The sequence below is a fragment of the Bactrocera tryoni genome, unplaced genomic scaffold, assembly GCF_016617805.1.
Source record: "Bactrocera tryoni isolate S06 unplaced genomic scaffold, CSIRO_BtryS06_freeze2 scaffold_7, whole genome shotgun sequence".
Lineage (NCBI taxonomy): Eukaryota > Metazoa > Arthropoda > Insecta > Diptera > Tephritidae > Bactrocera > Bactrocera tryoni.
This window is the reverse complement of record NW_024396366.1, coordinates 7,579,624-7,594,416: the sequence shown is the minus strand read 5'-3', so window position 1 is coordinate 7,594,416 and position 14,793 is coordinate 7,579,624. Positions and strand designations below refer to the sequence as shown.

At 40.6% G+C, this 14,793-nt stretch overlaps 1 protein-coding gene across 1 annotated transcript; it reads right to left on the bottom strand.

Annotated features, from left to right (window-relative positions):
* Positions 1 to 1,110: 1,110 nt before the first annotated feature.
* On the bottom strand, positions 1,111 to 4,079 carry LOC120781715. Its single transcript, XM_040113950.1, has one exon. The coding sequence runs from the start codon at positions 3,561 to 3,563 to the stop codon at positions 2,406 to 2,408; it is 1,158 nt and encodes a 385-aa protein (XP_039969884.1). The 5' UTR covers positions 3,564 to 4,079; the 3' UTR covers positions 1,111 to 2,405.
* Positions 4,080 to 14,793: the final 10,714 nt, after the last annotated feature.

Genomic DNA, 14,793 nt, shown 5'->3' with positions numbered 1-14,793 from the left:
GAACTTCGGCTGGGGTTTTAGGCTCTTTTTGTCAAAAAATAAATTTTTTAAATAAAATATTGTAAAATCTTCGGTTTGTGTTGTAGAACTTTTTTGTTCCACAATTTTAATGTATTTTTTATTTTTAATATTGCCGGTACTTTCTTCGGCTGGCGTCTTAGGACTTTATAGTCCCAAGTAATATAAATTTCGTATTTTTATATTCTTATTTGGTTTTTTACCATTATTTTTTTGTTTTATTCTGCTGTATGAACTTCGGCTGGCGCTTCAGAAGTCTCTGCTCCCAAAGTAATTATATCTCCTCTAATTTTATTTTTGTTGTCGGAATTAACTTCGGCTGGTGCTTCAGAATTCTCTGCTCCCAAAGTACATAATTATGTCTCCTCTAATTTTATTTTCAAAACTTCTTTACTGTCCTGTTGTTCATGTTCACTTCCAAAGCTAAATAAATTCACTTCTATATCACCATTTATTATTAATTTCTCATTCTCAAAATCTATTACAGCCCCTAGGTTACTTAAAAATTTGTAACCAATTAATAAATCTGCTTCCAAATTTTCAATTTCGTACAAAATTTGCCTGTTTCCTGCTTTTATGTAGCAGCTCGTTGCCCCCGTATCGACCAGTATTTTAAAATTTTTTCCCACTACTCTGTCATACAAGAAAATATATGGTAGAGTTAATTTTGACCTAAAAAACGGTCCTCTTTGATATTATTAATTCGTTGTGTTTTGTTAGGCGGCTGCATATTCCGTTGTGTGCTGTTATGTGGCCTTTTTTCGGGTGTGTTTCCTTGTTCATAACTTATTGGCGTTTGCTGCCGATTCTGTATTCTAATACTCGGATCAACATCCATTGGAGTAGGTCGAGACTGAATGTATTGAGTCGGCCTGTTGTTATAGACCTTTGTTACTTGATTTTGTGCGAAACGCAAATTATTATTAAAATTATTAAAACTGTCATACCGCCTATTGTAATTAAGAGCCGAAGAACTCTGAGTTCTTCCAAACTGTAATGCGATTTTTGTGGTTTTAATACTTTGGTAACAGCACTGTTCGATCCGTATGTCATAATCGTCTTATTTATTAGTAAAGTTAATTTTTCATTAACTTTATTGTAATACTCAATAATGGTATTACTACCCTGCCGCAATATACTCATTTCCTATTCGATTATATAAGCAGGCTCTTTATCAGCATACGCAAAATATAAGCGTGCTAAGATGGCGTCAAAATTCAGTACTGTCCCATGATTAGACAATAGGTCATTTGCGTCATGTGTAATTTCATTTCGCAATATTGTTAGTGCGGCAAAGACTGCCTCTCACATATAGGCTCATCGTATTACCTGCAGACTCCCTCCAACTAACGTATTTATTTTGTTTACCAGAGAATTCTGGTAGAGACTTGATCACCTCAAGCGACTCCTAGCACCTGATCTGTGGATCAATCTGCTTGGTAATCGGTGACCGTAGCCGAATTTGTTAACCCCTATAATTGTCTTCACAACTCCTCTACTTCTAATTTAAGGGAAGCATTTGTTGCTGCAATTATTCTCGTGATAATTGCTTCGTTCCCGTTTTCTAATGACATATTGGAAAAATTACTAATTAGTCCGATTGATTGATTGATTTTTCGGGGAACAAGCGTAAATTAACTCGAACTTGCCGATTTTTGTTTGTGTTTTTTTTTCTCATTAGTTCAGGATATTTGATTGATTCTGTTTCGGGAAACACACATAAATTAACTCGCGTGTAGGGATACAATAACTCTCCCTTTCTTAGCGAATTTAATAAAACGTGTGTACTTTATTTTATGATGCACTTATTTATAGGTTACAATATTGTTTACTTAATACTAACTGCGCAGTTCAGACAATATTGGAAAGAACTCGAATTTCTGAAGATATGTTTATAAATTGAAGCTGACTCAGCTTGGTTTATTTTTTTATTAATTCAATTAAAGCTTTACGGATTTCTTATTAGAGCTTTGTTAACTTCAGTGTTGCCAACCTCAAAAAACTAAAAAACCACAACTCGCCTAAAACAAACAGTAGAAAGCGGTAGGTAAAGAAAAAAAGGCAGATTTCATAATTTTGCTCATATAATTAAATAATAAACAACTTTCTTAGTTACTAGAACTCACATCAATTGATATATTTATAATCACAGCAACATAAAACAAAAATCAAAGTAAAATTATTTTTCAGTTTCATTTTCAATTGCCTCATCTTCAATATTTTCACACTCATTTTTATTTTTAAAATTATACATGTTTTTGTTGAATTTCTTCATGTGCTTTTCTGTGGCTTCGAATGAATAGCAATCAGTTATTTCGGATTTAGTGTGTAATACTCCTTTAATAGTTGTAGTCGATATTCTATTGCGTAATTTGGTTTTATAATATTTATAGCAGAAAATAACCTTTCCACGGCGCGCTGGTATGTGGTAGGCACAAAAGCTTCTTTACCAATTCACACAATGTAGGGAATGTTTGAGATTCGTCTCCATTTCTTAATTCTTGAACACGTTTCCAAAAGTCGATAATATCGGGAGTTTTGTTTTGGTCGAAAGAAAAATCGACATTTCTTAACATTCGCCATTCTCTATACAGTTCCGTTATATTATTTGGACAAATCTTTGGGAAGATATAATGTAAATCTGCAAAGGAAGGGAATTCCTTTTTTATTTCAGAATCCAGAATTGCTTTAGGATTTAGCATCTTCAGACATTTTAATGCTTGACGGTCTTTGTCGTCAAAAGGAAACCTTTTTAATATCTGTTTTGCAGCCTCGATATAAAACTCCTTACACTTTAAGTAGAAATTTTTCAGCTGTTCTTCCTCTAGTTCTACTAATTCTCTCTTTCTTCTGATCAAATTTGGCACCATTCCACCAACGTATATATGTTGCATCGGTAAATGTTTCTGCTCACTCGAGAAGTCAAGGTTTAATATTTTAGTTTCTTTTGCGTGTAAAATATTTTGTGCTTCATTTTTTTCTCGTTCAGTGAGATTCAAATATTCAGCTTGTACAAAGCATTCCAAGATCGTTGTATATGCGGTCAGTATTTTGTCGTATAGTAAATATAATTTCGGAGTCTCGGATTGCATTTCTTTATTGAGATCGGTAAATATAGGTAATGCAAATTTCAAAAACTCCAGGTACAATTCAGTTGTCGGTTCGAGAGCCTTGGAGAGAATTGATTGCGCAGAAAGTAATCTATCTACATGAACTGCAGCTTGAAAATACAATTTTATAGCTGGAAATTGTTCCAGAAACCTATTTACTACCTCAATAAGCGACAACCATCTGGTTTGGCTAGGGTGGAGTAATTTGTGTGGTTTAATATTTGTGAATGCTTGAAATGTTTTGAAAACTCCAATACGTTTTGGTGAATTTTGTACATGATTATATACGTCTCTACAGAAATCTTCCACGCCCCTTGGCAATTTCTCACATGCGTATGATACGCATAGATTAAAAGAATGTAAAAATGTGAGGTATGTCATTTTTAAACAAAGTGACCAATGAATGTTTATCTCCAAACATAACGTTAGCGCCATCAGAAGCAAAGCCTATCATGTTTGATTTGTAAGGAATATTTTTTTCAACAAAATATTCTACTGTTTTGCCATACAACGCTGTTGCTGTACCATCTACGATTGGTATTAAAGTCAGAAATCTATCTCCAACGCTGAAATCTAATTTTACTATTCTAGCGACAAGCGCTAAATGTTTTATCGTAGATTTATCTGTGCTTTCGTCAACAATAGCTCTAGCTTTTGTGCGGCTTACAGATAATTATACGGCAATTTTCGAATCTGGACATACAGCGCAAATCAATTTATTCAAATGAGATGCTATGTTAAAAGACAGATTATGCTCAGCTATAAAGCAGGCCATTTTTACTTCACCCGCTTTAGCTGCAATTTTTGTATCTTGTGAGTTGGAAGCTGAGGTAAACATTGATGTCAGTTTTTGTTGTTTTTGTAACTTCAAACTATTCTTCGCGTGTTTGGTTGAATCTTTGTGTCGTAGCAGTTCGTGTATACCACATTTTCTGTCGCAATTACACGCAGAACAAAAGAAATAAGTCTCACCTTTAGTGCTTTTCTTTAACCAGCCTTTGTACCTATCATCTTTTAACCACGAAAACCATACATTTTTCTTCTTAGGAGGACTTTTTTCAGTCGATGAATCACTACTCATTTTATCAAAAAATTTGTAATTATTATTTTTTCAAAATAGACGCCGCAATTCAAAGAAACTGTTCAAGGTGTTGTGACTTGTGACTATAAAACAATACCTACGCAATACAATAGGCTTGTAGGCTACACGGTCGGTGTAGCTGTTATTCATAAATAGGGATTTCCCCGTGCATAAAAATATAAAGAAGATACTGCCATCTAGTGTCAATGCATTTTATTACGTAGTGGTTTGTCATTGCGTTTTATTGCGTAGTGGTTATCAAAAAATGTTTGCATAGTAGTGTATTAGGTGGCGCTGAACGCGAAAAACAGTAGAAAATAGGAATGAAACAGAAAACATGGTCATCAATGTGAAGACAGCAAATCTACTAATAAAACAGTAGGGTTGATAACGCTGGTTAACTTGCTTATGAACATACATATATTCAAAGTCGTAATAGCAAACAGATTTTAATAAAATTTGTCCTCTCTCTTTGTGAAAAAGAACAAGAGAAGTGGACATAACACTAAAGCATAAGTACATGCACATAAACACGCACATACACACTTATGTACAAAGGCTATTGGCCCATTCCATCACACACGTACGAGGACATACCAATAAATCCGGAAGATAAAAGATACTCGCAATACATTAAAAAAAAAAAATAAAAATAATAATAAACATAAACGCCATCCGCAAGTAAATACAACAGCGAGTTATAACAACTATAAACGCGGATTTTATTAATTTTATCGGAAATTAAAACTCTTATTTACCTAAAAGAGTTTTCAGTTGCTACAGTTCTCGGTATATACTGAAAGAAAATATATACAAATATTTAACAAATTTATATTCTCTAATTGAATATAGACACAAAAGAATCTAAAACATGTCAATTCTTAAAAAATCCCAAAATAATTTCTGACGATACGAGTTCATGTACATTCGCAGAAGCTACACGCTCTAAGCAATATGCTACAAAACAAAAGAAGGGGAAAGACGAAAGAATAGTTTGACCTTTTATTTCTGGTGCCGATTCAGAATTGTCTTGTAGCGGCGAAGAAGCAAATCGAGTGCAGTATCTAATTAGACTGTCAATTTCAAAAATGAATTTAGTATATAATAATACTTAATAATTTAGTATATCATAATACTAAATTCATTTCTGAAAGTGACAGTCTAATTAGATACTGCACTCGATTTGCTTCTTCACCGATGCAAGTCAATTCTGACTCGGCCCTAGAAATAAAAGGTCAAACTATTGAAAATTTTTGGACACGTCTCTAAGCTGTATATGACTCAATAGTAGAAACTGACGATTCAGACCTACCAGAAAAGTTTAAATCTTACGCCAAATTTGAAAACTGCTTAGACCAGTATTAAGACAAAAAAATTATGATCGCAGATCAATTAAAACTTATGAAGTCAATCGCACCTAATCCCCATTCGAGAGTAGAGCTGACACAAATACAAGACCAAGAAGCACGTTCAGGCATTCACCTCAAAGTGCCAGCATGCGATACATAAATATTTCATGGAGGTTATGAACAATGGCCGTCCTTCCGGGACATGTTTACTGCCGTGTACATAAACCATCCAAAATTATCGCAAGAGCAAAAATTGTATCACCTCCGATACAAAACTAAAGTTCAAGCAAGCGTAGTAGTAAAACAGTTCGCATTAAATGATGACAATGTCAATTTGTCTTGGGAAGCTCTGATATGGAAGCAAGATATGAAAACAATATAATATTGGTCGACAAGCAAGTAAGGATACTCATGAACTTGCCGAAAATTAAAAAAAAAGTGAAGAATTCATAAAACTAGAATCCACTGTTTCAAATTATTTTTCGGTTCTATCGACACAGAATATTTCCACAGACACCTGGGACCCTATTCTGGTAAACATATGCACCGCAGCATTACCAGAAAAATCATTACTTTTCTGTGAGTAATCACTTCAAGAAGAATCTGCCCAACGTGGCAGCAAATGAAAGATTTCTTAACTACCCAATATGAAATTAGGGAAAGGGTAGATAAAAAAACAGTCAGAACTAAAAACGTTCAACACGACCTAAACAGAAGCTTCAATAGACCCCAAGTCAATAGCAACAACAATTTAAATAGAAGCGTTTTCAAAGCACAACCGTTCACACCTAAACAAAACAAACATACGTCATGCGAACTATGTACAGGAGGGCATAAACTTAAAACTTGCGAGAAGTTTAAAAATTTAAATATAAACGAAAGGAACAAAAAGACTCTGTACAAACTGCTTGTCCCACGCACACAATCTCACTAATTGCGAAAGCAAATTCAACTGCGTATATTGTCATAAAAGACATCATTCCATGTTACATTACAACATGTCTCCCATCACACCCCAAAGTAGTGCTTATAAAAAATAGCCACGGGTTTAGTTGCAATAGCAACTCCCGAAATACAAAACCCCGAACCGAAAGTAGCCAAGAGACACCATGTTGCTCAATGGCACAAAAGATACAAGCGCTACACAGCGATATTCAAAGTAGGGTATTACCAACAGCAGTTGTCTCCATCGAACACAAAGGAGAACTGTTTAAACTTATAGCCTCAATAGACCAAGGATCACAACGATCATTTATAGCGTCTAAGGCACAAAATAAACTAAAACTGCCAACAAAGCAAGAAAAATTTAAAATTACGGGAATGGGGGGAAGAGTAGTACAAAACTCTAACAAAATATGCCCCATTACCCTAATTTCCTCCCAAGCGGGTAAACGTATTCAAGCAGATGTGATACCGCAACTAACAAACATGCTTCCAAGCTATCAAATAAATAGCAAGCATTTGGATAAGGTTTCACACGTTACTCTAGCAGATCCAAACTGCAACACCCCAGGATCCTACTAGGCAGCGACCTTATTCCGCAAATTATACTAGAAGGTGTTGAAAAAATCTCAAAAACCCTTCTAACTCAAAATACCATCTTCGGTTGGATACTAAGTGGACTAGTTACTGAAACAGTTTCCACCATGACATCTGAAGTTGAAGAAATATCCAAGGAATACCTTAATTCACAATTAAGGAAATTTTGGGAGTTAGAAGAGCTCCTCCCTATTTCGATTACAACACCAGAAGATCAGTATTGTGAAGACTTTTATAAAGCCATAACTACTCGATCAGATAATGGTCGGTATGTCGTACGACTATTACTAAAACAACAATTTCCAGACACACTCGCCTTAGGTCACTCTAGCACCTCTGCAATACAGCAGTTTCTAAGTATGGAAAAAACATACTTAGAAAAGGTGAGCTCTAAGAAGATTATGATGGTGTCTTAGAAGAATACCTCCATTTAGATCACATGTAGGAGGTAAGCCCATGTGAAAAAATCATGAAAGGCAAATATTACTCATTCTACTTGCCACATCATTCAGTAGTAAAGCCTGACAAAAAACAACAAAAGTTAGAGTTGTCTTCACTGCCTCAAGATCCAATAGCACACTCCAATCAGATTTAATGCTGCTCATACATATTAAATTCCCGTATATACAAATACGTATTCAATGGGGATGTCGAAAAAATGTATCGACAAATAGTCGTACATAAACATGATCAAGATTTTCAGCGAATTATTTTCCGAAAATCTACCAATAGTCAACTACGCGATTTTAAATTAAAAACAGTAACCTTTGGTGTAAACTGTGCTCCATACTTAGCCTTTCGTACACTCCACGAACTGGCAGAAGACACAAAGTCAGAATTTCCTCTTACAACACAAGTGTCAAAAACACAGACGTATGTAGACGATATCCTGTCTGGAAGCCACAGCCTTCCACTAGCATCTAACAACGTCCGGTGTGTTTAACGTGGGTACCTGCTGACGACAGCCTTACTCCACGGTACACAAAAGTACAACAGATCAAATCAATGCGTTGATCAGCGCCCTGAAAATGCCAGGCATTTCCAGTACCAATTGGCAGTATCGAATGGACATACAAACCACCTTGGTAGGGTTCGAGGCCCATCTAAAACCTCTGCCGTACTTTGGGTCCGGCACCCGGTTGCACGGCAACTCCACATTGAGTGATCAAAACACTCTGCCCGCATTTGGGTATAAACCACAACCACCACGATACTCCCCGAGGGGCCGACTGCTCGAGCGGGTTGAAGCGAACTCCAAGGGCTCTTGCTACCCGTGGTACCAGAATTAAGTCTCCGGTCAGACCTCGTAGCCGAAACTACTACCAGTTGAGCTTCCACACTGCTCTGGACTGGTGGCCAGGGACTAGATCCCATGCTCCCATCCCATACACCCTCAACTCCCCTTACTTAACCTACCCTAACCGAGCGTTTCAGCGCGCCCATCAATGCTTGGCAAGCGAACGCTCCACGATGCCGCAATATACTGGGCAGACAGCGGACATCATAAGATGTCCAGCCGGCTTGCCCTTAAAGTGACCCTCTTGGCCACACCTCCGGCAGACATCGGACTTGGCCCGACAATCCACAACCCGGTGATCGATACACCGGAAACAACCGGCAACTGGGATATCCGCACGCACTCGGAAGGAGAACCACTTAATATAGACCCTTCCTGCCTCCAAAAGAGTTGACATGATTTTGTCATCTCCTTCCAGGACGACGTTCGTCCTACAATCACCCTTAGCCGCCCAGGGCTTGCTTACAACCCTGACGTCGGCTTTTATAGCCGCAGGGCAATGCTCCTTAATGTTGTGCTCGAAGAGTTCCTCCATGAACTCTTTAAGCTTAAACTCGGTGTGCACAACCTGCACAACGACCCTCTGCCCCTTCTTTTTGTTAACGGTCACACTCAGACCGACCTCCGCAAACTTTTTTATTGTTGACCACCTTCTCCCTCTCCATGATGGGAGGGGGGTCTGAATGACCACACCGCCTCTTTTAATTGGCTTCAGTGCATGCACCCGCACGCCAAGAGAAGGACCCACTTCCTTCACAACTTTCTTGGCCACCTCCTTGGATGAGGCGGCAGGAGCCTTGCTTCTGACCACAACAGACCAGGTCTCCACTGGTTTAGGCACCTTTGGCGCTATTGCCTCCAGCACAGGTACCGGTGGGGCAGGCGCCGAAGACGCAGGAGCCTCCATACTTCTGGTCGATTGACCAACTGCACTCTTAATCTTATGCAGTGCATCCACCTGCACGCGAAGATGGGTATTCTCAGTTATCACTGTCAATAACAGTGATTCATATCTCCTGGCAATATCCATGAACCCCTTCATGGTAGCTGCCTCGAACTGCTCATCCCCGAACACCATTGGCGCTAAGCTCAATAGTTAAATTTGACATAGGTGTAAGGTGGCGTAGAGTAGCGTCACCCCCATAAAACAACCCTTATTTCTGTCCCCCACAAAAGAACCCTTGGCATCATTGGCAGTGCTGTCCACACTGCTGTCCCTTTCGGAGCAACTGCTCCTTTTCTCCTCCTCCTCTGGTGATGACCCTCTACGGGCCGTCCTTTCGCCGGCGGCAGCTTCAGAGGCACTTCTTCGGAATCTGAACAAGCCTCCACTTCGACCGTCATCACGGACTCCTCCACTTTTTCACGGGATTTACACCCCTTCCTCTTTATTTAATATTGCACAGTGTATTGCCCTTGGAAAAAACCCAAGCCGTATAAAATTAACGGAAAAACCCAACAATTCGAGGGGTTTTTTCGTTATACATCTAAGAATGATTGCAAAAATTCTTCAATTTTTTTTCCAAATTCGATTTGTCTTCAATATATTTTATTGCTACAAATTTGGAATAAGAAATTTGAATTTTTGTGCGAAAAAATATCGATGTGAAATTGTTTTCCCTCTTATTGTGGTATAGGTTAGAGTGGGTCGATTCCGGACTTTTTACGACTTGGGATTTCTAATAGTGCGGAAAAGTTGCCTTAGTACTTCCTGATTCCAATGCAACTTTTTGTTTTGAGATCGGATTGCATCTTCAACCCCAACTCTGACCTTGAAATTTCGGAAATTTGCCTAAAATCGTGAAATAGTCTACCTAGCGCCTGAAATACGCATCTCATGGCAAAATGTATAAAGCAAAAATTATTTGTCACGTCATTTGCTACCGAAATGGTACATGTGATCATGCCCGTAGGACGAACCGTTCCCGAGATACGAGCGAAAAGGCGGCGCGCCACAGCGCAAGGCGAAAATTGTTGCAGCTCTCAGCTAACCTGTATTGGTCACTCAGAACCCACCGCGTGGAGGTGGCTGCTCTTCGGGTTCCTCCCAAGCCCAACCCAACCAACCAATAATATGTCAGGCCTGTTTTAGTCTGAATCTGTGTCAAATTTATTGATAAAATCAGATTTTGTACTAAACTTTGGCACTTGTTGTCTAGATTTAAGTGTAGAGCGTATAAAACGATCACGAGATTGAGGGCCAATAACTTTGGAAGATGCCTCTGTCACCAGTTGTGCTAAGCTGGGTCGGATTAATAACCTCAGAAGGTAATTGGCAGGATGGAAAACTTTCAAATTTGACAACAGGCAACTTCTCACAATCAGGGAGCAGTTTACCTATGTCGCCAGAGAATGTATTTGGACTCTTTGAGACACCATCTATGTGTTCGAAAAGAGCACGAAATGGAAGTTCGTTGAAATGTAGAAGACAAACAACCCACTGTAATGGCCTACCTATTATTTCTTCTATTTTCCGAATGATTCTGCTATAAGAGAAATATGGTCCTCTTTGACAGTGTCGCGGTAGTACTTTTCACCTTCGCTGACTTGTGTAAGTGTATTGTCTTTGCGGCCGTCAAAATACAGCCTATATACAGAGCCAATTCTTTCGGTGTTTTGGAGCTTAACTCCAACACTAATCTTGCATTTGTCAGTGACAAAGCTAGCCTGATCCTCTGTTATCAAACCTGCTTTTTTGGCATCCAGAAAAGCAGATGAAACAATCAAGGCCGCTGCTCTATCACTTACTCCAAATCTTTGGGCAGCTAAAGCAGTGTGTTCTAATACTAGTGTGTTTTGTTTGGTTTTAGAGGATGGAAGAGAAAATTCATCATCAGCATCGTTTTTGGAAGAATCCATGTGAGACGCACCTACATTGTTGTCATCTGTGTGAGAGTCTGGCTGATCTGAACGGTCACATGTTCTAGCTGATACTTTTCTGGTAAGTGTTGATGTTGAATGACGTTTTGAAGGCTTTTCTTTACGTTCATTTTTCTTTATAATCTTTTTTGTTTCAGGTCAACACTTCCAATGCGACCAATTCTTCTGGTTCTCTGGTCGAAGAGAAATGGTTGTTCATTGATAGGAACTTTCCTTTCCTTTGGACAAGTGCAAGAAGAAAAATAAATGCATTTATAAGCAGCGATGTCAAATAATTTTCCGGCAGAAGAGACAAAGTCGTCTCTTTTAGAGCTCAAACCTATTAGGTTCCTTAAAAACATTTGTTTAAGAGTCAGAAATTTCTTATGGTATGTGGTGAGCATTTGTACAACTCTGGTGTGTGAAACTATCGGAATAGATGACTTTTTGAAAGTATTTTCAACCTTTTTTGCAACTATTTCTGTAACCTCTTTACTCCTAGGTTCATAGTTGTCGCCTCGGAGTCGCCCTATACGAAATCTTTCAAACTGATAACACAAAAGAACATCCTGGTAAGTAGGTAACTGGGACTCAGAGAGATTGTACGGATATATGCCAAACACAGGACATTTCTGTCTAAATTTAAATTTAGATACATACATTTTGAGTTCTGTGTTCTGTTGAGAGAATATAAGTGATAGCACTCGGCGAAATCAACGACAAGAGTGAAGGAACTCGATGAAAAAATATTTATGTGGAGACCAGTCCGAACGTGTCGTATGGCGCAGGGAAATGAATGTAAGTGATAGAACTCGGCGAAATCACCGACAAGAGTGAAGGAACTCGATGAAAAAATATTTGTGTGGAGACCTATCCGAACGTGTCCTTTGCCGTAGGTGAATGAATGTGAGTGATAGCACTCGGCGAAATTAACGTCAAGAAGTGTGGCGGCAAGCCGATTTTCACCTTGCGCTGTGGCGCGCCGCATTTTCGCTCGTATCTCGGGAACGGTTCGTCCTACGGCCATGATCACATGTACCATTTCGGTAGCAAATGACGTGACAAATAACTTTTGTGTTATACATTTTACCATGAGATGCGTATTTCAGGCGCTAGGTAGACAATTTCACGATTTTAGGCGAATTCCCGAAATTTCAAGGCCGGAGTTGGGGTTGAAGATGCAATCCGATCTCAAAACAAAAAGTTGCATTGGAATCAGGAAGTACTAAGGCAACTTTTTCGCACTATTAGAAATCCCGAATCGAAAAAAGTCCGGAATCGACACACCCTAGTATAGGTGCTTCCTCTATTGGAATTTGTTTTGGATGTCTTTCATATTTATTTGTGTTACATATGCTGCAATTTTTTGCATATTGTTTAAGCTGCTTTATCATTAATGGACAATAATATTATTGTCTTATTTGTGTCAAATTTTCCCAGTAATTTCTATGCGCCCTGTTAACGGTTTGTTCAATTATTGCCCCTTTATCTTCTTTATTAGTAGTATCATTCCGGAATAGTTTAGTATTTAAAAATTTCATTTCATTCAATCGGATATTCCAAGCGCAGACAAGTCCTTCTCCACCTGGTCGTTCCAACGGAGTGGAGATATTCCTTTTCCTCTGCTTCCCCCGGCGGGTACAGCTTTGAATACTTTCAGAGCTGGAGTATTTTCGTCCATTCGAACAACATGACCTAGCCAGCGTAGCCGCTGTCTTTTAATTCGCTGAACTATGTCAATATCGTCATATATCTCATACCATTGACTTATAGAGTTTGGTTTTTGTTCGTCGAGAAAGGACTTTACTTCTCAATTGCCTACTCAGTCCGAAGAAGCACCTGTTGGCAAGAGTAATCCTGCGTTGGATTTCCAGGCTGACATTGTTGGTGGTGCTTATACTGGTTCCTAAATAGACGAAATTATCTACAACTTCCAAGTTATGACTGTCAGTGGTCATTCATTCGTTAGTTGACTGTCGACGCGGATAGACGTGCGTGCGCATCGTTGCGATATTTTTCAGAGTGCTTTTTCGGTGATTTTTTGATTTCCTTTTGTGCGGTTATTTGTTTACGCGATTAGTTGGCACCGTTATTGCCTGGCGCGTGTGAGTAGCGGTTCGGTAAATTGTTAGTGTGATCGTGAGTAGCGAGGGTCGGTGACCGCGAATAGTTTTGTGTGGTTACACATTTTTGCACAATTTTGTGTATTTTTGTGTGGAGTAGCGGTAAGTAATTTTATAATTACTGTATATACGGACAACGTGGTCATCCACGTTGTTGTTATTGGCGGAAGCTTCGCACGGTTTCAGTGTAGCTCCGTGTGGTTGGCATTCTTGCTGACTGGACTGCCGGCCAGTAGTTCTGTGCTGAGCATCTGGCGGTTAGTTGGCTCAGTGTCAGGAAGATCTGGACAGGATTGCCCAAAGGGTGCGAGCGTCTGTCCAGTGTTGGAGATTGCGACTCCTGTGAGGACCAACGGTCGTAACAGCGCTACCGTTTAGCCCACGGTGCGATTCGGCTCAGCGCTACATCGGTCGACTCCGGACCGTTACGGGGACTTTGTCCGGCCGGCGGCCAATTGAGTGGCCTTAACCCGACCACTGGTTGAGGTTGTGGGCTGTGCCACCGCGAGCACGCTATAATCGACCGCTTGGGTGGTCGCTGTTACTGAGCGGGCCCCTGCGTGAGTCGCACTTTTCAGCGCGTCCAGACGCGCGCACCTGGAGAGCATCTGCTCCAGAATCTTTTCTGTCCGTGAGCCTTCAACGCTAGTGGTACGCCAGCGGATCAGTTCAACTGAGCGGTAAGTTTGGGGAGCGAGATGCCTAGAGGACGGAAGAGGAGGACGAAGGTCCTCGCTGGAAGCGGAGAATCCGCCGCTTCCACAGACGTGGATGACTCCACGTCGGGCGGCGAGGGGGAAACGACGGGAGCGGTAAAGTCTCCACCGCGGAGTAAGGCGCGTTTGGGGTCGCCGCGTAAGGAGAACGGAAGCGAGGGAGGGAGCGAGAGCTGTGGCGGGAGTGCCACCGTGGCCTCCGTCGAGAAGGTGGTTACGCGTGCTGGGTCGCCGCGTAACGTAGGGGGTACAGAGGGAGGGAGCAGGAGTTGTGGCGGGAGTGCCAACGTGGCCTCCCCTGAGAAGGTGGTTGCGCGTGCGGGGTCGCCGCGTAACGTAGGGGGTGTCGAGGGAGGGAGCGGGTGTTTTGGTGGGAGTGCCTTAGTGGCCACCACCGTGAAAGCGGCTGCGCGTACGGGGTCGTCGCGTAACGAGGGAGGTAGCGGTAGTGGGAGCGTTGCCCATCCGTCTAGTACGGTGGGCAAAGGAGTGGGCGTCGCGAAGGAGGGCGCTACGAAAGCGGGAACTCGTGTCTCTGTTCACGGGGAGCTGTGGTTGTTGGAGGTGGGGCAGTCAGCCATGTTGCGGCTGCCAAAAGAATCACGGGGGAGCTAAACGAGCCTGTGTTCGAAGCCAAGGGCTTTGACAAGGGGACCGCGAAGGGGCTGATGGAGCTTGCCTCAAAGTATGAGGCGCTTCTG